We start from the raw sequence: 24,597 nt of genomic DNA on the forward strand, positions 1-24,597 counted from the left end.
TGCATTTAATGCAAAAAAGGGGAAAGGAATTATTAAAAGCATGTCTACGATTGAGGGGATATATGTAATCTATGTAAAGCATATCATAATTCTCAAGAAACTTGTTGTTCTCCTTGTTATCAATGAGTTTAAAAGATTTAACTATAAGGGTAATCTCAGCAAGAAAGACATCAAATCTAGGCAAAGTCTTGAGAAATTATTTTTTGTGAATAAAAAAATTGACAATGTAAAACAAAGAAATTAACAACCAGGTCAATAGCATGATCACTGCAGGAAAAGTAAAGAAATCTTCTAAAGTGGAAAGTCGAGCTGCTCTGCTAGAGACGTGGAAACACGTTCTGACGTCATCTATGCGCGACGTCAACATACCGAGCTCTTTGGAAAATACACGGATATCGGCAGCAACAGTCAACTAAAATTCATATTTAAAACCGCAACTGCAAAACCGGCATACGCTCGCCGCTGACGAATGCTTACGAAGGTGAAATTATACTGTATTAAATGTAGTTATTGCTCAATGCTAAGTTAACCATAGTTTTTGCATAATTAATTTATTAAACAACGGATGATGTAAATAATGTAGAACTTTAGTTGTTCGGTCCATTGTTGTTATACTATTCGTGGACATTCAATATATTGTTGTTATAATTTAAAGGACGAATTAAAAATATCTGTATTCGTACGCGATGAGAGTAAAATTGGCATAATCATTTAAAGTTTTCTTGCTTATAGGTTGATATGACAGGTTTGTTCAGAAATTATGTAATTAACGTTTAACACGCGAAGAGTCTGTAAATCTACATCTGCCTCAGTAAAAAAATTCAGTCGGTAATTCATTCGTGTATTGTCTTATATATTATTAAAGTTAAATTATCATTAAATAACTGAATAGAATGTAATAATGCACATTTAAACCAAAAGAATTTTGCAAGTTAAGTTCAGCTCAAGTGACGCGCGATTGAAGGCGGGATGCAGTTGCTTGCTTCTGATTGGCTGTCGCTTAGTTACCATGGAGATTGACAGCGATCTTGTTCCCCAGAAACAACGTAAGCAAGCGATTTTATAACTTTATGTTTCCAGTTTTGTTTTCATACAAAATATTAGAGTATTTATTTGAAAATCCGCTATCAAGGAGGAAACAGGCGATTTAATTCTATTCTAAATGGTGTGGGCTGTGGTATTTCCTTTTCCGTGGGACGGGCTAAAACCGCGCATGCGCAGAAGAGGCTGCGCATAATTTTGGCTGTAATGGTGAAGTGAATTCTCTCTGAATTAAGGGCTGTGGAGGGTTTTATATCCACGAACATCGCCCAATTTCTAGGTCTGGTTTCTTCCCAGAGCCGCTTATGTGAACTGGAATCAATTTTAACACATAAATATGTGATCATTTCCGATGAATATGAAACTACAGAGAGTTTACACTCAACATTAAAGCGAATATGTGAACAAGAAGCAGGCGGGTCAAGTTTTATTTTCAGTTATGTGGGACAATATCCCTACACAGCGAGCTTTACTGCTTCAAAGCTCAGAAACCGTGTGCAAGGAGAGCTAAACATCTGTTTAGGCTTTGATATCGAACAAGGATAAACAATCTAAAACAAGGACAGCCTGTATTTTTTCTTCTTTCTTTTTGTCTTTTCGATGGACGCTAGCCTAGCTAAAGCTAGCCGAGAGGTGCGAGCGCAATAAGCTGCTTGAGGCACCCTGGGAACGACCAGTGATGCCATCCTGAAGGACATATCGTTAAAAAAAAACCTTTTTGTTGTTGGGTTTATATACTCTTGGATATATTTCAACGCGATTCAGAGAAGCCACGGGACCGGGGATGACTTGTCGATAACCTATGCGCATTAAATCGAGTGCGCATCTTTGTTTTGCTTCACTCCGACTCTTCCGTCTGGCAAGATTTCACACTTTTACCCAACACTGAGCGATTTCTGCTGTTCATGTGCTGTCTTGACCACTTAGGTCCGCGTCTCCGGAGGACAGAGGTATGCCTGGATCAGACCGCCTGCATGGGACCAAGAGGAAGGCTGAATCGCTCTACCATCATCAGCTGCAGGCGGCCGGCGGCGGGGAAGGTCAGCCTTTGCACGCGGGCTCCGGTAGGCATCCCACCAAGACGACGAGCTCGTCCACTTCTTCCAAGAACAAACGAAACAAGTCCAAACACGAGGCCGAAACCGGCTCCGTGTGCGTTGCCGCCGCGCCTCCAGCAGTGGGCGCCATCAAGCCTCTGGTGGAGTACGACGACATCAGCTCCGACTCGGACACGTTCCTTGACTCCCCCGCCACGGGGACAACGGCGGAGGGCAGGGACGCCGAACGCCTAGAGCGGTCGGACTACGGTGAGGCAGGGGCGGGGGTCGCGAAAGAGAACAGGACTCATAAACACAAGCGCTCCCGGAAGAAGTCCAAAGACCTCCAACGGGTCAGGGAGTCTGCGGAGGGGGCAGAAAGTGGCGGCGGCAAGAAGAGCAGTAAGGACCGGGACAGAGCGTGTAAAGAGAGCCGGAAGAAGGCTAAGGAGAAGACTATCTCAGCTGCGTGCCTTCCTTCTACATCAATACGCTCAGGTGAGTCAGGAAGCAAAAGGTCCGGCGACTCTCTGTCATCAGGTGCGGTGCAGTCTGCTGTCAGTCTAGGCAGTAGCGCCTCCTCCGCCTCCTCCTCCATCAGTAAGGAAAGTGGCCGCTCATCAAAATCTCGCAAAGACAAGCGGAGGAGCGAGGAGTATGAGGAGGACCGGAGCCATCGGAAGCCCGCCAAAAGCCACAAGTCGAGCCCTAAAGGGAAGGATCAGTCCAGGAAAAGCGAAGCGGACAGTCCTTCCACTGCGGAGCTCGAGAACAGCTACTCCTCCAAACGCAAAGCTGCGAGCCCGAGTCCGTACCGGGAGCCTCCCAGGCGGAGCAGACAGAGGTCCGAGAGCCCCTATCGGAGGAGGAGGTCTTCAAGCCCCGAGAAGGATGGAAGTCCGTATGGGAGCAGAAAACACTCACCTGGCAGTCCTTACGGCAACCGACGCTCATCCAGCACCAGTCCAGTGTCCAGGTGAGCGAACACACAAACACACAGATCTGACAGTCCATGTGCTTCAGTCTCTCCAGAGGTTTTTGGACACGTAGGAATATTATTGCATTGTAAATGTCAAACCCAGTGATGCTTATTTTATAAGATAGGATGAATTTGCATACTTGATTTCATGTTACTCTTAAATGTAATTTTTAAAATTAGGTTTAGCATCATTTTTTGCCAAAACTACAAAAGCAATTAAATAAATCCACTTTAAATGGGACCTCGGTGTCCAGATTATAAAAGTATATAGTAACATTGTGTACACATCATTTAAGTAGTAATAGGCTGACAGATAAGTTAATACTAACTGTTTACGGTGTTTACATTGTGCTGAATTATTTTAATTTCTTTTTTTTTTCTTTAAAGTTGTATTTTATTTTTGGAGTTTTTATTTTATATTTTTTATTTATTTTAATAAATAATTGACCAGTGTTTTCAAAGGGTTGTATTTGAGTTAGTTTTAATTTAATGATTATCTATGTTAGGTGGAAATCATACTGTCCATCGGTGTTTATTATACAAATTATCATTTTAAGCATTACACAAATTTCTATGCTTTATTGAAATGACTTGTTTTTGTCATAACATAACAATTTTATATTTATTGTAGAAGATTAATGTATTTTACTTTTAAAAAGTTTGGACCTGCTTAACAGCATACTAATAATGTGTATATAATACCTTAAACTGCAGTATTCATAAGCTATCAGCACATTTCATTTAGTAATTTTCAGTTTATAGCAGCAGATCATATTATTACTGTTATCTGTTTATATATTTATAGCATGATATTCAGTCCCAATGGATTTTATTTGGACAAATGTATGTATGAAAACTCAATGCACCAGACAGTCAACTTTATGGCATTTAAAGTTTCATATTTGCTTATGAAAAAATGCTGTTGCTCATCACTACAACTAAGATCTTGCACTAACATTTACATGCTGTAGCCTAATTCCTGTATTAAAGGTCTATATTTAGTTGGGTTACCCCTCGAATTAATTTACTGATTACCAGCACACACCTTCTACTGTCAGATCAGATTCTGTGCATTGTGTGCACTATGGAAAATATAAGATTTTAATTTTAAGTATTGAAAGAAAAGCGTTTTTTGATGTAAAGGCATTTGACTGCCCACATATGAACAACCCCAGCTTGTTTAGATACTCAAAAATTTGGTGCTTGCCTGCAGTTGAAAGTAAACAGCGAGCACATAATGCATAAATGAACCCAGCGATAACGCCACAAGGAAAATCAGAAGTCACAGCAAATTTTATTAACCAGAAGCTGTTGTGGTGCATGTAGTGTTTCTTTGATCAAAAGGTGTATTGTTTACTGGGGATGTGCAAGATGCATTTGTCTGAACAGCAAGTCAATTAATATTAAAGTTGGCATGAAATGAAAATTCACCCCATCTGTTTTCTAAATGCATGTTTTAGATAACTTCTTTTTTTTTTTCTTTTTTTTTTTGAACTGGAACTTCAGTGAAAATGACAGATTCTGTCTGTTGACATATGCAGGTCATGTGTCTCCAATCATTTAGACTCCTTAAAGCCGGGGTCACACTAGACTTTGAGGATGCAAAATTACTTTGGACACTCATATGGTCGTGATATGATCTCACACTCTGCAGCATCTTTTTAAAAAAATTTATTAAACAGAAAATAATAAATCTAAAATGTAGAAACATACAATCTACTCCACTTTTCTGCAACACTGCAGTCTTAAATTTGTTCTTTTAATTCAGTTACGGGGTCACGCTGTGATGTATCAGTCTTCTATTTATCACACGGCTTCACATGATACAAATTCGCAGGTTAGAGCTCACCAAACTTGAACTTCGGAACACAGCGAAATGTGAAACTTCTTCACAAGAGCTTGCGTTTCTGCTCTCCCACAATCGAATGAAAAGTGTAGCGTGAACATAACTTACAACCCCGCTGTTGCAAGGTCATGTTCATCGGCTTCCATTTTTGAGTGCAACACGAACATCTCAAATCTAATCAACAACCGATGCATAAAACTATGTCCCGCTCTACATTTTTTTCTTTTTTGATAATCCTTTACACTCAAATGTATGTCACAATACAAAAGAAAAGATCTGGCGCTACTTCAGTTTCATTGTGACTTTAAGGAAACCCTGTGTAATTAGATTGATGCATTAAATGGGATGTTTACATTTATTTAGTTGTTTTGAGCAGGTTGACATGACTGATTTGAAAACATTTCTGTTTTTTTCTCATCCTCAGGCCTTCTCTTCGTTCTCGGAGCCGTTCTCCTCACTACTCCTCCTCTCGCCGCTCCTCTTCCCGTTCTCGCACTAAGAAACATTCTTTGTATTCTGGAGGAGCCAGCAGAGGCTCCTCCCACAGCAGTCGACCAGGCAGCCGCTCCCCTTCGTCTTCACGTTTGCCGATCACCTCCAGCCTGGGGGCCGAGCTGACGCGAAGAAAGAAGGAACGTCAGGCGGCGGCCGCCAAAAACTCCCCCTCCCTCCGACCCAACACGTCCAATGTCGCAAATGCGCTGGTGAAAAACACTGAGGCGCCGCCACTAGAGACGGCCCCGCCCTCAGAGCCTCAAAGACCGCCCTCCCCACCTCCGAATACTGTTGCGGCGGAGGAGCCCACTGTGGTTCCTCCGCCACCTCTCCCATTATCCAGTCCACCTCCGCTGCCTCTCTCATCTCCTCCGCCTCTCCCGGCGAACTCTCCTCCTCCTCTTCCTCTCTCATCCCCTCCACCTCTTCCTCTAAACAGCCCTCCGCCTGCTCCTCCACCCTCAGCACCTGCTACGCCTGCTTCTTCTCGCACGAAAAGCCCCAAACAGAAACATACGCAAAGTCCCGCACACCTGATTAGGACCTCCACACTTCCACCTCTTCCCCTGCCGCCGGTTCTTCTGGGAGACTGCAGAGACAGGTGAGTCCTGATCAGACACACTTTATAGGGAAATCCTTAAACATTCTTTACACAAGTACGCGACACAGACTCAAATATTTGGCTAATGCAACCCTCTACATTGTGAGTAAATCACTCGCATATGCGACTAAATCTTCACTCTGGCGACTAAATGATGTCTAACATTAGCCAATGGCTAATAAATTCTCAGATTTTACTCGCCAGTGTGTGAGTTGGAGCAGGGGCGTAGATTACGTGGGGGACGTGTCCCCCCCACTTTTAATATCACGTAAATTCGTCCCCCGCACAACTAAAAAAATTACTAGCCAATGGTGATTCAATTGCCAAGGTGTCCGTAGAGGGTTGTAATGTATTGCAAATGCACAGTCAGCTCTTGCATTTCTCTGGTGGTCGAGGGTGATGGATTTGATAAAGTTTGTCAATTAACTGGATGTCATCATTTGGATAGCTAGCTGTAAACAACTTCTAAAGTTGACATTAAATGACGTCACCATATCTATTTTCTGAATGTATTTTTTAAGATCCTATTCTGATTGATTTATCTGTGCATGCGTTCCATTTTTAAAATTTGTTTTGACTTTGTAATGTTTAGTCAAAATGTCTTAACTCAGTCTTCTGGTGAAATGATAGACTTCTTTTTAGTTATGTATGCCAGACTTCTCCAGTCATTTAGTGTGCTTAAACTCGTATTTAACTCTCATTTTGGGTTATTATTATCATTATTAACTAATACGAAAACTTTTAAAAACATACTTGTAAGAAAATTTAAATGCATAAATAACTTGTAATACATTGGTAACTAAGTGAAATAAGTTAAAGCACTAAAATTTACAGAAAACAAAAACTAGAACTGAAACAATAAGTTGAATAGTAGAATTTAAAAATGAATAAAGATTTTTATAAAATTAATAAAAACATTTCATAAAAATAAAAAAAAATAAAACAATTATTCAAAATAACTAATATTCAGAATTAAAAATATAAATAAAAGCTAAAATTCAGCTAGAATTTTATAATAAATACAACATATTAAAATGATGGTAGTATATAAAAAATACTAAAATAACTGATATAGAAGTAAAGCTTTTTTATCACAACTTTAATCAGTTTGCTCATTCTCTACAAATTGACCTTAAAAAAAAGAGTTTATGCTAAAGTCCCTTGTGGAAGCACTGATTATGCAGCTCTACTTGTGTTGCACTTTGTTTTTTGATACGGTTCGAAATGCAATAATGCAGAAAATCAAGCTTAGCTTAGCATGGCTTGATACTTTTGCGTTCACATACTTGCATTCGGTAAGTTTTGGGCCTGAGACCTTGTTTTGATCTCACATCAGGTGCTATTTTGACATGCTCTTCAGGTTTAATGTCACAGAATATTAATAGTCATAATTATTTTTCATTCATTTTATAAAACTTTTTTCTGTGTTTTACTTTGTGTTAAAGTTATGTTTAAATTTAACGTGCTTCTGATATTTGGTTATCTAATGCAACAACATTCATATATTTTAAACATTGTACAGTAGGGCTGTCGCGGTGAGGGAATTTCCCTTGCGGTAATTTTGAGTGGCTCAATAGCGCGCGCGGTATGTGGTATTATCGCCATACGCGAAAAAATAAAACACGCAAAAATCGCGGTTCTTGCATTCCTCTGCGGTTTGCTCGTCAATATTGATGAGCAAATTGTATTAAAATAGTATTGCGATATTGCGGTTATCGCGACAGCCCTATTGTACAGTGCTCCAAGTATTTGGACACTTAAGCTATAGAAAACTTGTTCATCGGCTCCATTTGTACATGTAAGCTCTTGGTCACATGATCAAATCTTATATGCTTGACCAATTACATATTTATCCTAGATACATGTGGGCATGTTTGGGCTGTAGGGAGTGTAAGCTGAGAACAGGCTGTTATTTCCTCACGGTGTCTGGTTGCACTAAATGCAAATAGCTTTGTTGACAAAAGCTGTTGTCATTAACTACACCCAACATTACGCAGACTATTCACTGTTAGTGTGCATAGCTTATTTCTTCTGTTTACATTTTGTGTGAATTCCATGTAACAGCATTTGCATTTTTTTTAACTAGAAGTTATTTATTGCCATTTATGCCTGTAAATAGCATTGTATGCACCGTTATTTATACTTACTATAAATAGCAGCTACTTAGTGTTACTTTCTTTTAGTGTAAATATTCACTGCTCTAATTTCCCTGCCAAAAACCTTACATGATGGAATGTGTAACTAAATAGCCAGAAAATGTGAGTAGTGCTTATCTGTGCAGAATGCACCACCATGAATTTGGCTTTTCCACAATTTCCCATGTTTCTATATATTGGCGTCTAGATTTGTTCAAATCCCTAACACTTGTATTCGTTATAAATACAGTTTTATATAATATGCATGTCTGTTGCATGACATGTTGCAGTCTAAGAGACCCAATTCTGGTCACAAGTCGAGGCAAAATGTGTAGTTACTGTGTTTTAGAGAAATAAAGAAACATCCAGTTCACTTGTTGAAAAATAACTTCTTGTGGGTTATTCCACATTTTATTCCACATTCACCTCTTACTTTTTCAGTTACTTTTAGCTAGAGTTGTGAGGCAAAACAAAAAAAGGCACGGTAGGTGATTTGGTTCAAAAAAATTTTTTGTTATGCTGGTTGAAATTCTTTTCACATCCCGATAGCAATCAATAAGTTATGTGGTCTAAATTTTTTTATATGTATTTGTATCATCTGAGGAAGGCGTAGAACCATAAAATGTTCGTCCAATCATTTCCCTTGGTCCGAGGACCATGATAGGCTGTCCTACCTGCCTGTCAACGTATGTATTTGCATACCTCTGTGCACCCTGTTTGCACAGACATGATACGTCATCAGCGAGAATGGAAGGCATTATTATTGTAATATTATGTGCTTTGTACTGTAATGTTTTCTCACCGGTGAATGAGACATGAGGTAATCTGACAGCGTTGCATTCAACCCTCCACTAAGGCGTAAATATATTTTAATCATGACAACTCGCGGAAGATTTTAGCATGGTGATGGATATGACAATGTTAATGTATTTGGTCTTGGCGGAATAGATCTGCTACGCTGCTGCTGAATTGCTGCTGCTGTTGGTTATTGCTGTAGTTGTAGATTATTGCTGCTGCTGCAAGCAAGTACAGGAACTTGCTACTGCCAATGCATACGGCGATACGGTGCCATGAGTATTTAAGACATACTGCTACTGCTACTGCATAAATAGCATATAAAATAACCCGTAGCAGATCTATACAGGTGGAGCTGGGGAAGGTGGAGGGTTTCAGAGAAACTCTGAAAGCATGCTGCAGGAATCTCTAGTGAAAGCTAGCCAGCCATATAAATGCAAGTCAGTAAGCTCATTGGCTGCATATGCAGCATGAACCAATCAGCTTGTGCCAAGTCGTTTAACTCTCTGCTTTCCCAGAAGTCATCACGAAAGGACAGGGAAAAGGAAAAAGAAATCAGGACACGCCTTCTCAGTGAGTTGCCCCTCCCTCCAGTTCTCCCTGGAGGAGACCCCTCCCCTCCACAGTCCCCTGCTCGAGAATCCCCACTGCTTCTGCAACCAACCTTCAAGAAGAGACCAAAGTAAGTGCCACTGCGGTCGTCAATCAGGGCAATTCTCAAGATGATTGTGTGACATTAATAGTGTTAATTTCGTTAACCAAAAGTGACACACAAAATGTTCATTGACAAGCTTTTTTCCCATGACTAAGATGAGATGACAATACGGTCAATAAACGAAAACTGTGACTATATCAACATGCAATATCATTGATGATAAGAGACAAGACTAAAATGTATTTTTTTAAAATAAGAACTATAACAACATTTCTTTTAATTTTCGTCGAAAAAAAACAAACTAGACAGAATATTATTTCGGACTGCTGTATATGCCGCTACTACACGAGCTTTCATGTGTGCGCTTGCCAGATATCAAGAGTTCAAATCCGCAAATCAGAGCTTCTCTGTTAAAAGGATACATTTTCTGCCCGGAGTTTTGCTTTTTTTTTGCAATCCGACAACCATACACATGCACTTGTTCTTTCTTTATTGCGGAAGCGTCAATGATGATCTGAAAACACAGACAAACAAGTAAGCTGAAGTTAAGCGCTCTCCAATGTGAGATGTTCAGCTTAAATGAAAGTGTCATTCAGCCAGTCTGTGTTCTGTCATGAGATCTCGACTATTTTGTTTGTGATTGTGATCGCTGAATAAATGCACTTACTCAACCGCTGTTGTTTTATTAGAGAAACATTATTGCAATTTGGAATTATTGGAATTACTGTCAAGAATTTTACTGTTAAAGTATTTATTTGTATGTTTTTGCCAGTTTTCATAAGGGAGAAAGAGAGAGTGCATATCTAAGTCTTTGATATTAATTTATATATTAAATAGACTATAATAAATCAGTACACTAGATGAGGTAAAATAAACCATGTTTGAATCCACATTCTATTGGTTTGTGCTTATTGGTGAAAGTGCAATACCTGAAATGTAAAAATACATTTCTCAAATGATAACAATCTTTTCGATTATAATTGAGCAAAAACTTTTTTTTTAGCAGCTTAACTATTATACAGCATGATGAAAATGTGAAAGTTTTCATTGACTAAAACTAGACTAAAATGCTCAGACATTTAGTCGACTAAAACTTGACTAAACAAAAACAGGACAAGCTTGACTAAATATGATAACTAAAAAGTACATTTGACACCATGACTAAAACTAATTTAAAAGACTAAGACTAAATTAAAAATGGCTGACAAAATTAGCACTAGATATTAACATTCTGATACACTAATGTTCAACAGTGTGGGGTTGGTAGGATTTTATGTTTTTGAAAGAAGTCTCTTATGCTCACCAAGACCAAGATCAAAAATACAGTAAAAACAATAATATTGAAAAATATTATTGCAATTTAAAGTAACCTCTTTCTATCTGAAAATGTTTTAAAATGTACAGGGTTTCTATGGGTCTTAAAGCCTTAATTAGCCCTTCCACAGATTAAGGCCTTAAAAAGGTTTTAAATCAAAGCAGAATGTCTTAAATTCATAAAGTCACGGCATTAAATGTTTCATGCATTGTTAAAAATTAATATTGTCCTCAGTATTTTTGTTTGTTGTCCAGTTCTTAAATCAAGATATATTTACTTGTGCAGGAAAATAAAGATAATAAAGAATTCTTGTTTTCTGAGAAACCAAACAAAATTAAGTGAGTTTATCCTTAAAACAAGAACAGATCTGCAAGTTGAATTTAGTAGATTTTTCTGACTCCATTTGCAGATATTTGTTTTCTTTTTTACCCTAAACTCACTTCATTTTGATCAATTTCTCATAAAATAAGACTTATGTCATTTTGCATCTCCAGTAACTTTGACATTTGCACTGGAAAACAAGACAAAAATACTAAGGAAGAGCATTATTTTTTGGCAGTGTGATCAGAAGGTACAGTAAAAGTTATTTCAGTTTTCTAGTGGTTGTGAGCAGAGCAGTTCAAGCCTAAAGCTTTTTATATTTTTTAGATTGTATTTTAAAACATTGAAGTGTTGCTAATAGAACGCATTGTGCATTTAGAGAACATACTTTTGATCAAATTAATGTGTCCTTTGCTGAATAAAAGTATTAATGTCTTTTTTGAACCCAAACTTTTGAATGGCAATGTATGTTTGTTTGTTTTTTATTGGTAAGGGTTGAGAGAAATCCTTAACACAGTTATTACTTTAGTCATGGGATGCTCGAATGCTTCATTAGGTTTTGAAAAATGGCAGAATGAGAGAAAGTGACTTGGAAAAAGTTTTTTTCTCAAGTGTCTGTCAAATGTGTGCAGGATTTGCTGTCCTAGATATGGAGAGAGGAAGCAGACTCAAATTGACTGGGGCAAGCGCTGTGTGGATAAGTTTGACATCATCGGCATCATTGGAGAAGGAACCTACGGTCAGGTGTACAAGGCAAAGGACAAAGACACAGGTGTGTTGTTTAAAGGGGATGAATACGAGGGTGTGGAAATGTTATAATCCACTCCAAAATGTTTGTTTGTTCCTTAAAATAGAAATCATTTTGTAACATTGTAAATGTCTTTACTTTTACTTTTGGTCAATTAAATGCATCCTTGCTGAATAAAAGTGTTAATTTCTTTCAAAAGAATAATTCTTACCCCAAACATTTGAACGGTAGTTTGTTTGCATTGCTTTAAATGCAGAATGATGTGCTCTTAAAGGGGTCATATGATGCTATTTTAAAGATCATTATTTTGTGTATTTGGTGTAACAGAATATGTTGACATGCTTTAATGTTCAAAAAACACATTATGTTTCAAATACTGTACATTATTGTAGTTCCTCTATGCCCCGCCTCTCTCAAACGCATCGTTTTCTACAAAGCCCCTCTTTCCGACAAGCGCAGTCTGCTCTGATTGGCCAACTAACCCAGTGACGCCCCTTTCCATAATCGCGAGCTTCAGCTTTCAACATAAATGTAAAGACAGTACATAATGTCCTTAGTTTTACCGTCAGTTCAAGCCCGAAAGGGGAACAGAGTCGCGTGGCAGACACAGTGATGATGCTCGTATTTATTTGCAGTACACAAGCCGCGATTAAGAAAGCTGACTCCACTGTGATGTGACCCTGTCTCTCTCACGCACACACACGACTAGAGTTGGGTACCGTTCACATTTTAACCGGTACAGTACCGGTATCGGTATCTGAATTTCGGTGCCGGTACCCAACGTTACCTTTTTTCGGTACTTTACTCTCTGTATAATTACAAAAACATTTATTTCAGTGAAAAAAATAAGTCCAAAAGTCTCAATTTCAACATTTTGAACAATACGGCCCTACAAACTTTTTCTTTCTTTTTTTTCTTTTTTTTTCTTTCCAGAAATTCTTGTTTTAATTTTTCTGAAAATCAAATGAAGGCATTAAACATTTATTTTAAATCAAATGAAAATTAAACCCTTTTATTTTTTGGCAAACAAACTGAGGTTTACTGTTGAAATTAATTCATGGAAGAAAAATTGTGTAAATATTCCTTTAAAAAAATTAATAGGCAAATAATTGTATTATTTTTTCTACAATTAAGTGATTAATCTGGTTGTAATATTTATTTTTATCATTTAATTGTTTTATTCAAACATGCTGATGCTAGTTTTCTCAAATGAAACTGTAAAATTCTCGCGAAGTGACTATCATAGCAGCTCTGGAGATTACGTTTTTGTGTTCATTTCGTCATATAGTGAGACGCAGAGGCCGAAAATCACCGCGAGCGTCACGCGTGCTTCAGTATTTGTGTAGTAAAACAAAACCGCGTTTCCACCGTCTTTTTTGCATTTTAATATTCACAGACACTAGTTCATATCGCAATTCGAATTAAGTGGCAGTGGCTACTTTTTGATTTATTCGTCAATTCCGTGGCATTCAGCGCTATAGAGTAAATTATGTTTTTATGAATGGACTCCACGATCCCGTCCTCGTTTTCGCAGAGACCATATGGCCCTCGAAATGTAACCACACTTTAGAACATTTCGGCTTGCCCTGTGTGTTTGTTTGAACGAGTTGCAGGGGTGACATCACGTCACTGGGTCTCTCTTTCTCTCTCTGTAGCGTATGCGCCCAGATGCGTTCTCACCGATTTTAGTACCGAAATTTGGCACCGATTGATTTAACGTGAATCGGTACTCTGTAGTACCGACGCAATTCGGTCGGTACCCTTAAAAGTACAGAGTTTGGTACCCAACCCTACACACGACGCGGTACTCTACACGGCGCAAAACTCTGCATTTGAACAGTCAATAGCAAATACTTAATCTATTAAGAAAACATACTTACAGTAGCTGATTCAGAATACGCGCCAGACTGTCATAGCAAAGTCAAAATTGACCCTTTTTTTTTTAAAATAGCCTTTTCACAGCCAGCCTTGTAGGCTACTCTCCTAGGTTCACAAAACTGTCGTCCATAAAATGCGTTGCACAAATTCGAACATCTGGGTTGTGCTGTTCTGTTTTAAATAAATCTTAACCAATGATTTCTCATTGCATCTACTTTCGGAAGGCCAAAAAAAGTGCTTTTGCTTTCGCACAGAAACACACAGCGTCTCCCTGACATTAAAAGGAAAAATAGAAATCGCATCATATGACCACTTTAATTAGAAAAGCTGTGCTTACCTTATCATTCTCAGTAATCACACCATTATTTTTGCCAATGCAAAAACCCAACTCTGTGCGGCTACTTTTAACACTTAAATCAACGTGTTTTCAATCATGTTTTTGAGAAGAGAAGACGTGTTGACAGCATTCTGTTGTTTTTTTGTTTCTAAAGGAGAGCTGGTGGCATTGAAGAAGGTGAGATTGGATAATGAAAAGGAGGGTTTCCCCATCACTGCCATCAGAGAGATCAAGATCCTGAGACAACTCAACCATCGCAGCGTCGTCAACATGAAAGAAATTGTCACTGATAAACAAGACGCTCTTGACTTCAAAAAGGATAAAGGTTTGTTTAAATGCATTTGCATGTTTATATTATACTTATTTATTTTGCATGTGCAGTTTTTTTTAGTAGTGAACACAATCTCCTCTTAAGAGTTTGTGGCATATTTGTGGCCCTCTCAAATTCCCTGAAACGTCTTCATTTTCTGCCTGCACACACTCATTTTCTATGCCTACCTCTATGTATTAACATGTATGTGTTTTTTGGCATTAGGTGCATTTTACCTGGTGTTTGAGTACATGGACCATGACCTGATGGGGCTGCTGGAATCGGGGCTGGTGTCTTTCTCCCAAGAGCATGTGCAGAGCTTCATGCGTCAGCTGATGGAGGGATTAGATTATTGCCACAAAAAGAACTTTCTACACCGAGACATCAAGTGCTCTAATATCCTGCTAAATAACAGGTACCAGTTTGTGTTTTTAAACATTGCATGATGACGGTCTCTTATTAGTGTCATAGAGATTTACATGTTGTTTGTTCAGCTACACTGCCATTCAATTTTATTTAAGAAATGAATCATTTTATTCTGCAAGGATGCATTAAAGTGACAGTCTGAAATAAACGCTTGAGTCAATTACATTTTTCATCCTTTTTTTTTTTTTTTTTGTTTAAATCAGTGATGTTATGTTCTAACATTTAAGCAATACTTGCAAATACCTGCATTTTGCGTTAAAATGATCAAATGTGGCCCTGTTTACAAAATAGTGTTAAATAATATATTATGCAAGATTTAGAGCTTTTGGAAATTGCATTCCATTCGCCCTACTTCTTTTTATGTTTTTTTTTCTCCTTTATACAGTGGTCAGATCAAACTTGCCGATTTTGGTTTGGCTCGTCTTTATAACTCTGAGGAAAGGTAAGTGAATGTTAGGTTTTTCGATCTTACTGTAGGTTGTGCTAAAAAAAAAAGATTTTTGTTTGATTGAACTATGGCAAACATGGGACACAAATTTCAGCTTTAAAGTTTCTGTAGATTTCATGTGATTTCAGAAACAGGAAACATGATTGGTATTGAAAAGCTTTGATGTATAACACTAACATGATGGTCATTCCCAGTCGGCCGTACACTAATAAGGTGATCACACTGTGGTACCGCCCACCTGAGCTGCTACTGGGAGAGGAGAGATACTCTCCTGCTATTGATGTCTGGAGTTGCGGGTAAGATGTCCTGTCAGTTTCCCATCTCACTACATTTACACGCCAACTGCTGTTCATGTAAAAATGTTGTTTGGGTTTCTTTTTGCTGTTGTGTAAAGGTGTATTTTGGGAGAGCTCTTCACTAAGAAACCAATTTTCCAGGCCAACCAAGAGCTTCTACAGCTTGAGCTGATCAGGTACGATTCTCACAATCTCTGAATGCACATGAAGTGTTGCTCTAATGCTGAAGGATGGGAAAGGACTTTGTGAAATGCTGTTACACTCCATCTGTTTTGTATTTTGTTTTGGTCAGTCGTTTGTGCGGGAGTCCGTGTCCTGCTGCATGGCCAGATGTAATTAAGCTGCCGTACTTTAATACCATGAGACCCAAGAAACAGTACAGACGACGCTTACGGGAGGAATTCGCTTTGTAAGTTCAACCTGATTTTTAAAATGCTTCCATCATTCTCTGACAGATTTTAATCTTTGTTGAAAGAAGTCTCACACTCTGAGACTGCATTTATTTGATCTAATGCAGTAAAATCAGTAATATTGTGAAATATTGTTACAATTTAAAATGACTGTTTTCTATTTTAATATAGTTTAGAATGTAATTTATTCCTGTGATGCAAAGCTGAATTTTCAGCATCATTACGTCAGTCTCCAGTGTCACATGATCCTTCAGAAATCATTCTAATATGCTGATTTGCTGCTCAACCAACATTTCTTCATTCAAAAATAAAATATTTTTATGGAAACCATGATACATTTTTTTTTCAGGATGATTTGTTGAATAGAAAGGTTGAAATAACAGCAATTAATTGAAATGAAAATGTTTTGGAACATTTATACATGTCTTCACTGTCACTTTTGATAAATTTAATGCATCTTTCCTGGACGAAAGTATTAACTTCTTTCAAAAACAAACAAACAAAAAAAATCTTACTCACCCCAAACCTTTGCATGGTATAATAAAATAATCATTTAGGTTGTGCATGATTTTTTTTGCCATGGTTATGCTCCTGAATATTAAAAATGTATACCTCTAATGCGCAGTGTAAGTTGTTTTGGATATGTCTGCTAAATGCATAAATGTATTTATCTTTTTATTAGTGTTTATGGTTTACGGTACTTCCTGTATAATCACAATGTCACTCTCTCTAGTCTGCCCACCTTTGCTCTTGACCTGCTGGACCACATGTTGACGCTGGACCCCTCGAGGCGCTGCACAGCCGAACAGGCCCTGGCGAGCCAGTTTCTGTGTGATGTGGAGCCCAACAAGATGCCGCCACCTGAGTCAGTGCACACATAAACACATCTTATGTGATTTAAATCGTTTTTATGATGTCAATGACACTACATTTGTGAAACACTTATTACTCAATCACATTTTGTCATTTAGTTTTAAAATGCAGCTGCAATTAAATGTTGTTAGGCTATAGAATATAATGAGATTTAACTCCGTAATAATGACCAGCTGATTATATGACAGTTTATACTTGTAATTACACATTCGTGATAGTTTTTTTTTTTTGTAATTATGTGGCCTTTCTTTTTAGTTTGCCTCATTGGCAAGACTGTCATGAGCTCTGGAGCAAGAAGCGGCGGCGGCAGAGACAAAGCGGAGCGGCTGAGGATTTCCCTGTTGCCAAAGTTCCCCGAAAGGAACCCGCAGGACCTTCAGGAGGGGAGAACAGCCGCCCGCCGCCGAGTCCACCCCCACCACCCTCATCTGCCCATCCCGCCCCGGCAAACATCACAGCCAGTGAGCTGGAAGGTGGGCCATGACTTGACAGGAACCTTTGGGTTCTGTTCACCTGAAAATTACAGGCAGGTAGTTAGAGCAACTAAACTATTCAGGTAGGCAGATCTCCAGAAACGGGGCAGAGTGGCCTCTTGTTTAAACTGGTCATATAACGAAATTAGTTTTTTTTTTTTTTTATGAATTGGGCCTGTTAGAGCAGTGTTTCCCAACCTTTTTTTAGTCGCGGCACCCTTTGGAAATTTTAACAAACTTGTGGCACCCTACAAAATTAATTTTGTCACAATATTTGAATTTCTAACTTCGATGTGATAATTTGAAAGAATAGATATTCGGTACAACAGGGAAGAACTGCAGAATATAATGCCATACAGATATTTTTAATATTATTAAAAAAAATGTGTCCATCAATGCCCTGCTCTCGACAGACGGCACCCCGGTTGGGAAACACTGTGTTAGAGGAGCTTGCCCTTATCTGTGCTTTTTAAACTGGCTGGATGTATAATGAAGTGCTGATGAACGTAACTTTTCAGCTTGGATTTAGAAATCCTGCTTATAGCAATGCTGCATAAGTATAAGTCCAGTCACCTTATCTCTACAACAGTGAGTCTAGCATCAGCCTTTATCATTTTAAATTATTTGCATGTGAGGCTGTACTTTTTTTTTTTTTAATTTTATTCTATATTTTAAACTTTTACATAATGTTCACTTATGTCAATCTGTATTTTTTGAACCAGAATAGTCTCAAGAGATTTTACTTGATAAATTTCCACCCTATCACTTTTTTCACCTTTTTTATCACCTTTTTGTTACTTTGCTATTAAGTTTATGCAGATGACATCTGTTATGATTGGCTAAATCCCTCACCTCTGAAAGAAGTGATAATCCATGTTTATGGGTTGCATTTTTACTGTGGCGGTTAATATTGTTGCTGCCTCGCCATTTTTCTATAAAAGCCTCCAGTACATGGACCCTTTCCACAAACTGTGATGACGAGTTATTAGCATGGTAAATCTAGTAAAGTTTTCATTTTAATTAAAAAAAAAAAAAAACATATTTATACATCATACTTTGTGTTTCTCTACCTTGGCATTAAATTACAGAAAACTGGTTAATGCTGCTACGTGACTGTTTCTAATACTATGGCTGAGGGAGTGATAGCGAATTTGACATCTTTCTCTTTTTTTAACCAATGTAATCAGTCTCTCTATTTTTGTGGGAACTCAAAAATAATATTTGGAGTTTCAGTTTTACACTGTAAGTTTACCCAACTATGAAGACTTCTGCTTCTGAAAACCCTGTAAATGTGAAAAGGGTCCATTGTTACATTACAGGTTCAGTATCATCATCTTCCTCTCTTTCCAGCTTCCTCAATGTTTCAAAACTGTGCAGCCAACTGCAATATGTAAACGGAAAGGTGAGAAACATCCTGTTTTCCATAATCAGCAATCAAATATTAACATTTCTATGCACAGGTTTGGGAGCCGCAGCAGAGCAGTTGAACCAGACCGAGCTGGCAGTGCTGCTGAACCTGCTGCAGGGTCAAACAGACAATCTAAGCATCCCGCAGATGGCGGAGTATCTCCGCAGCTCGTCCTCTGAAGCCTCCACGTCCGTGCTCTCCAGAACGCCCGCCGCCCTCTCCACCCCTGAACCGGACGCGGCGCCGCAGCTCGAACTGCTTAGTCATCTCTCCACCTTAATCCAATCCTCTAGCGTCCCGCAGCCGGCAGAACTCCCGCAGGAAGACCAGGCCGGCCTGCTCACGCTCCTGTTGGAGCAGCTGATAAAGGCCCCGGCGCCGGGGGCGGAGCAGGCAGATGAAAGCAACGGAGTCCGGCCGGATGAGGGTACGGCACGAGGCGGCTCCGCTTCTGTCATGGGCGGCGATCGCGAGGGCAAGTGTTAGTTAAGTCTATGGGGGGGCGGGACCTGAGTAGTCAAATGCTGTGATTGGCTCCTCTGAAGCCTCCACGTCAGTGCTCTCCAGAACGCCCGCCGCCCTCTCCACCCCTGAACCGGACGCGGCGCCGCAGCTCGAACTGCTTAGTCATCTCTCCACCTTAATCCAATCCTCTAGCGTCCCGCAGCCGGCAGAACTCCCGCAGGAAGACCAGGCCGGCCTGCTCACGCTCCTGTTGGAGCAGCTGATAAAGGCCCCGGCGCCGGGGGCGGAGCAGGCAGATGAAAGCAACGGAGTCCGGCCGGATGAGGGTACGGCACGAGGCGGCTCCGCTTCTGTCATGGGCGGCGATCGCGAGGGCAAGTGTTAGTTAAGTCTATGGGGGGGCGGGACCTGAGTAGTCAAATGCTGTGATTGGCCTGCAGGCTCGTTATGCGAGACCCACCCGCATCAAAGAAACCATACGCTTTTCTTGCAGAGATGTCACTCTTTTTTTTGTTGTTGTTGTTTTCTTCCTAATGTCTTACAGAGGGGGAAACGTTTAATTAGTTGAAAGGCTTCAGGCTAACGAATAGAGAAATAAATTGTCATGTTTATTTGAAAATCCAGATGTTTATTTTCTGCTTTTCGTGAACTTCCATTGAGTTTTACATTCATGCAGTATTTAGTTTTATTTTCAAAGGAACAAAATCCCCAGAGCCCCGTCTGCTCGCTCACTGCGTCGGTGCCCAGTGGACTTTTTGTGTGCAAAAATCTGCTCACAGACAGGACGTGGGAGCTCTTCATCTATTGGCACACACTGCAAGTCCTTGAGAGATGGTTACAGTGTGTGCGTTAAATTGTCACTCTTTTAAATCCAGATTAAACAGTCCTAATAAAGAGCCATTTTGGACACATCTCTATTTATGTGCCTCTCTTCTAGTACATTCAGAAAACAACACTTAACTGGAGTAAGCTCAGTAACATTTCCGACTGCTGACTTGCATGCATCATTTAGCATCTTACTGAATTGGTTTAGCACAGTTGGGTGAATCTTCAAATCCTGTCAATAATATGCCCGTATCATATTTCACTCTGACATTGAAGAATTTATATAGAATTTGTTTTTCATTACTGTAATGCATAACCTATATTTTATATCTGCATTACAGTAGTAAGAATATAATTTATATGTACATTTCATTGCTGTAATGCAAAAAAATATAGTATATATTGCATTACAGTAAGAATTTAAAAAAAAATTTTTTTTTTAATTAATAAAATTATAATGTATAATTTTATACAGCATGGTAGCTTACAATTTATGTTCATTTAAAAAAATACAGAATAATTTAAGACAGAATGAGTATCATTGGGAAAAATCTGAGGACATTCCAAAAGACAAACGTGAAACATCTACACACTTTATGGTAATGAGAGGTGGAAAATGTGCTCATTTAAATTTATATAGTTTTAAATTTGATTTATTCTAATTTATTATGCAGATGTCAAGTACAATAAATCTAAAAAAAAGTCTTAATGCAAAATGAATGCATTTCTTTGTTTTCTTACTGATTTTTGGGGTGAAATGTGAAGCGAGCATTTTCTTGACATTTAAAAGATGCATCCATTTATTTGTGAGCATGAGATGCTCTATAGCTTTTGCTGGTGTAATTCGGCTTAATGAAGTCTAATTAAGATCGACTGACCTTGTCTTGCTGACTGACACCCTCCAGCTCATTTTTGTTCCAGCTCACACACGCTTTTGTTTCCACTCTCAGTTCCTCATTGGTCGTTTTCATTTCTCTCTGCCCTCTTTTCACATGGTCTTTGGGGTCTGTGAATACACACTGTAATAAAGCCTTATTGTGAGATGAGTGTCAAATAAATTCTAGCTATACTGCATATTTTGTCCTCACACTTATCAATATTTGCTTTGATGCAAAAGAACTACTGTTTGTTTTTCACTTTATTTTTGTGTGGGATCTCACCATCAATTTGTTGCATTGATCAAAGTCTCCGAACTCTTGTAGATATCCTCTATGTATGTGAACGTGATGTTTACTAGTGCAAAAGGAACACATCTAGTTTGATAGTTTATTGAATAGTAATAATAGTCTGCTAATATTTAGACAAACTACTGCTACAATATAAAATGCACAAATAAAAGCTAAAATCAGTTTAGATAAAACACATTTCAATAGTTCCTGAAAAAAAAACATTTTTTTTGCATGAGCTAATTCACTCCCACAAACCCTATTTTTTTTTTTTCACATATGCATCTCTAGTTTTAAACTCTCCTGTTGTGATCTTATAGAATATTTCTCACCTCAACACATCTATTTCAGCTAGGATTTGGTTAATTCAGTGTCGAGGTCCAAAGACTGGAGTAAACAACTGCCTTTTTAGCTTATGACTGAGTTTGCTGAGACTAGCTGTACGCAGATTTAAAGTGAACTATACTTTAATTCTTTTTTTCCCCCGTATTTAAATTTGGATGTGTCACTGCCATTGTTCCATAGCTCAATAAATATATATATATATATATATTTATTTTTTTAATTAATGATTTTTTTTTCCCTAAATAGCCTTTTCTTAAAATCATAAATATATCGCTATGACCCATTTATCTTTAAGATTAACAACTTGGATGTTTAAAAACAAAATAGCTTCAACTCTAGCTATATGTATTAGTCCTGAAAGAAGCTAAGTCTAAAATTGAAACAATATAATTTTGCTGAAAACTAAGAAACGTTTGTTAGATCTTATTTAGCATTTTAAATGTATGCAAATCTTATAAGACATTACAACAACGGTTTCATAACCAAAATATTAATGAATTTAAAGAAATTCATGAATAATATACATTTAGAAATGTAAATTTCCCATAAACAAATGCAATTTGTCCATTCAAATTCATGACAAAATACAGTGCTGCAAGTGGTGCACCATGATTGTTTCTATTATTGTAAATGTATTATTATTATTATTGCTGCTGCTGCTACTTCTACTATTGCTGTATAGAGATCTTTAAATGTGCCAGTTAAAAATAATATTTGCATATTACTTGGCAAATGTACCCAACATTTGCAGTGTACTTTTAAATTTCTATTTTTTTTTAAATACTAAGTGACTGCAACCAATCACTGTAGGTCAGTCTAAGTTTGTTGTGGAGGAGTTTTATCCCACATCTCCTGCAGAACTGCCTAAATGATGAATAATCAGTCGAGTGTCAAGCATGGATTCATTTCAGGTTGACTCCTCTATTAGCTTAAGGGACAGTCCAACTGTTTTTCAAGCACTTTAGCAATGCAGACGTGGGCGCTTGCTTTTGGCTCATCGTGTTTTCACTAAGTGTGTATCTTAACTCTGATTCAACTAGAGGTCATTGAACGATGACTAATTTTCTGATCCAGATCAGAACTTGATTGTACTGCAGAAATAAATCATGAAAGTCTTACTAATAGATACAAATTACATCAATTTATTATCTTATTTATAGACACATTTGAGACCGACATCACGCCCCCTGTATTAATGTATTAGGCTCGGCTTTGCAATAAATAAAACAACTGAAGCATTAGAATTATCATCCGGTGAAGGGTCGCGTTATATAAATCTAGCATATAAATGATAAGTTATATAAATCTAGACTGCTCTTTCTTTTTTCCTTCCAGTTGCTGCATTAGCAAAACCCAAACTATTTGAGAGCATCATTTCACCATTATAACACAGCTAAATTATTATACAGATTATTTGTTAATATTACTCTTACTAATTATATACCTTTTTTAAATAATTTTAAAAAGATGAAACGAGTTAAGTTTATACCCATATACTCCAGAAGTTAGACCATAAATAGAGAGATATTTAATATTCAAAGAGACATTTAAATGTTCATGTTATACATTTAACAGAATTATATAAAAGTGCTAAGAGCAAATAAAGCTAATATTTGCTTGCAAGTGAAGAATAATCCCTTAATGCAGATTCATATTTTCATATGTGCATTAATACGGCTCCATTTTAATTCTATTTAGATTTAATTATTTTTTTTCATTCTAGTTATGTCAAAATCACGATTTGTTCATCATTCAAAAAAATTAACAACAAACAGTGTAATAGTAGTAATAAGCTTATTTATTGCTTAATAATCAAGTTGTATGACTTGGCATATTCAATATTTCCAGATAAGTGCATTTAATCTGTTTTTGTAGTATAAAGCCAAAGTGAAGTTTTACCTTCTTATTCTTGGTTTATTAAAATTAATATAAATTTAAGTTCTCACAGTGTAGTAATATATGTATTGCTTAAATGTTGTAATATATATTTATTCATTGATCATAATATTGTCTTTTTTTTTTTTTGTCTTTTTTCCTGGCAGATTCTGCATTAGTAAATCCAGAGGCAACAGGCTCGAAGTCTGCAAAACACGCTCACGACATTACATCAGATGTAGCTACGACCCTGCTTCAGCTTATCTCCCAGCAGGCCTCAGAGAGCAGACATCCCGCTACAGACCTGCGCCCTGGACGGGGACCCTCCTCTCCCCCGAGCGCCACCCCACCACCGGCTTCCTCTTACGCCCCCTCGCATAACGCTGCTCCTGAAACTCAGTTCACCCAGGACCAAGACCTGAGGTACACCCTGGGAGGAGCCGCCGGCCCTTCCTGAACCGCTGCACTGATCTTTTTGTTCGTTGTCATTTTTTACTTAATGTGCTTTAACTGTTAAACCTACGTTTACCACATATTAATATATTTCTTTCTTCCGTTAAAGGAAAAAGTGAATGTTAAAGGAACTGTTTTTGAATGCGAATGGATGATGTTCATCCCTCCCAGAGATGTACAGCATTATTTGGAGGCTGTCTTTTCCCACTTCTCCACGACGGTCAGTGAGTTTTAGCCATGTGCGATTTCTTTGAGGGCTGCGTAAATGTCTAAATCAAGCTACTTTTTTCGTGCTGATATGTGTAAAGCAAGAGGCTCGATCCAGCTTGTGCTACTTCATCCCAAAGGCATAAGGAGAACTTGAAGTCATTTGCAGTACTTGAGTGAGGCCTTTGTTTTCAAAGATTTGTAATAGCTTGTGCATAAGATGTGTTCTTATTTAGATTTTTGATGGGGGGGGGAAATGTATGTCCTCATCCAAATGTTGTTTTCAGGACCACATGGTTTAGCAAAGTTAATTTAAATCGAAAGCATCCTCGGAAAGACACTGAACTGACTTGAATTTTAGCGCCAGAATTGCCAGTTTTGATTTGACTACACCCAATGTACATGTTGTAAACTGATAATAAATGAAAAATGTG

At 38.1% G+C, this 24,597-nt stretch overlaps 1 protein-coding gene across 1 annotated transcript; it reads left to right on the forward strand.

Annotated features, from left to right (window-relative positions):
- The first annotated feature begins 1,055 nt into the window (after positions 1–1,055).
- LOC107748908 (cyclin-dependent kinase 12-like) lies at positions 1,056–24,597 on the forward strand. The gene is made up of 14 exons (XM_016563913.1): positions 1,056–3,054; positions 5,328–5,999; positions 9,399–9,611; positions 11,853–11,992; positions 14,338–14,508; positions 14,719–14,908; positions 15,305–15,361; positions 15,562–15,663; positions 15,762–15,839; positions 15,956–16,072; positions 16,807–16,938; positions 17,202–17,419; positions 18,880–19,302; positions 23,671–24,597. The coding sequence occupies exons 1-14, from the start codon at positions 1,994–1,996 to the stop codon at positions 23,958–23,960; spliced, it is 3,864 nt and encodes a 1,287-aa protein (XP_016419399.1). The 5' UTR covers positions 1,056–1,993; the 3' UTR covers positions 23,961–24,597.

This window comes from Sinocyclocheilus rhinocerous, unplaced genomic scaffold (genome assembly GCF_001515625.1).
Source record: "Sinocyclocheilus rhinocerous isolate Xijiao unplaced genomic scaffold, SAMN03320098_v1.1 scaffold3853, whole genome shotgun sequence".
In the NCBI taxonomy this organism is placed as follows: Eukaryota; Metazoa; Chordata; class Actinopteri; order Cypriniformes; family Cyprinidae; genus Sinocyclocheilus; species Sinocyclocheilus rhinocerous.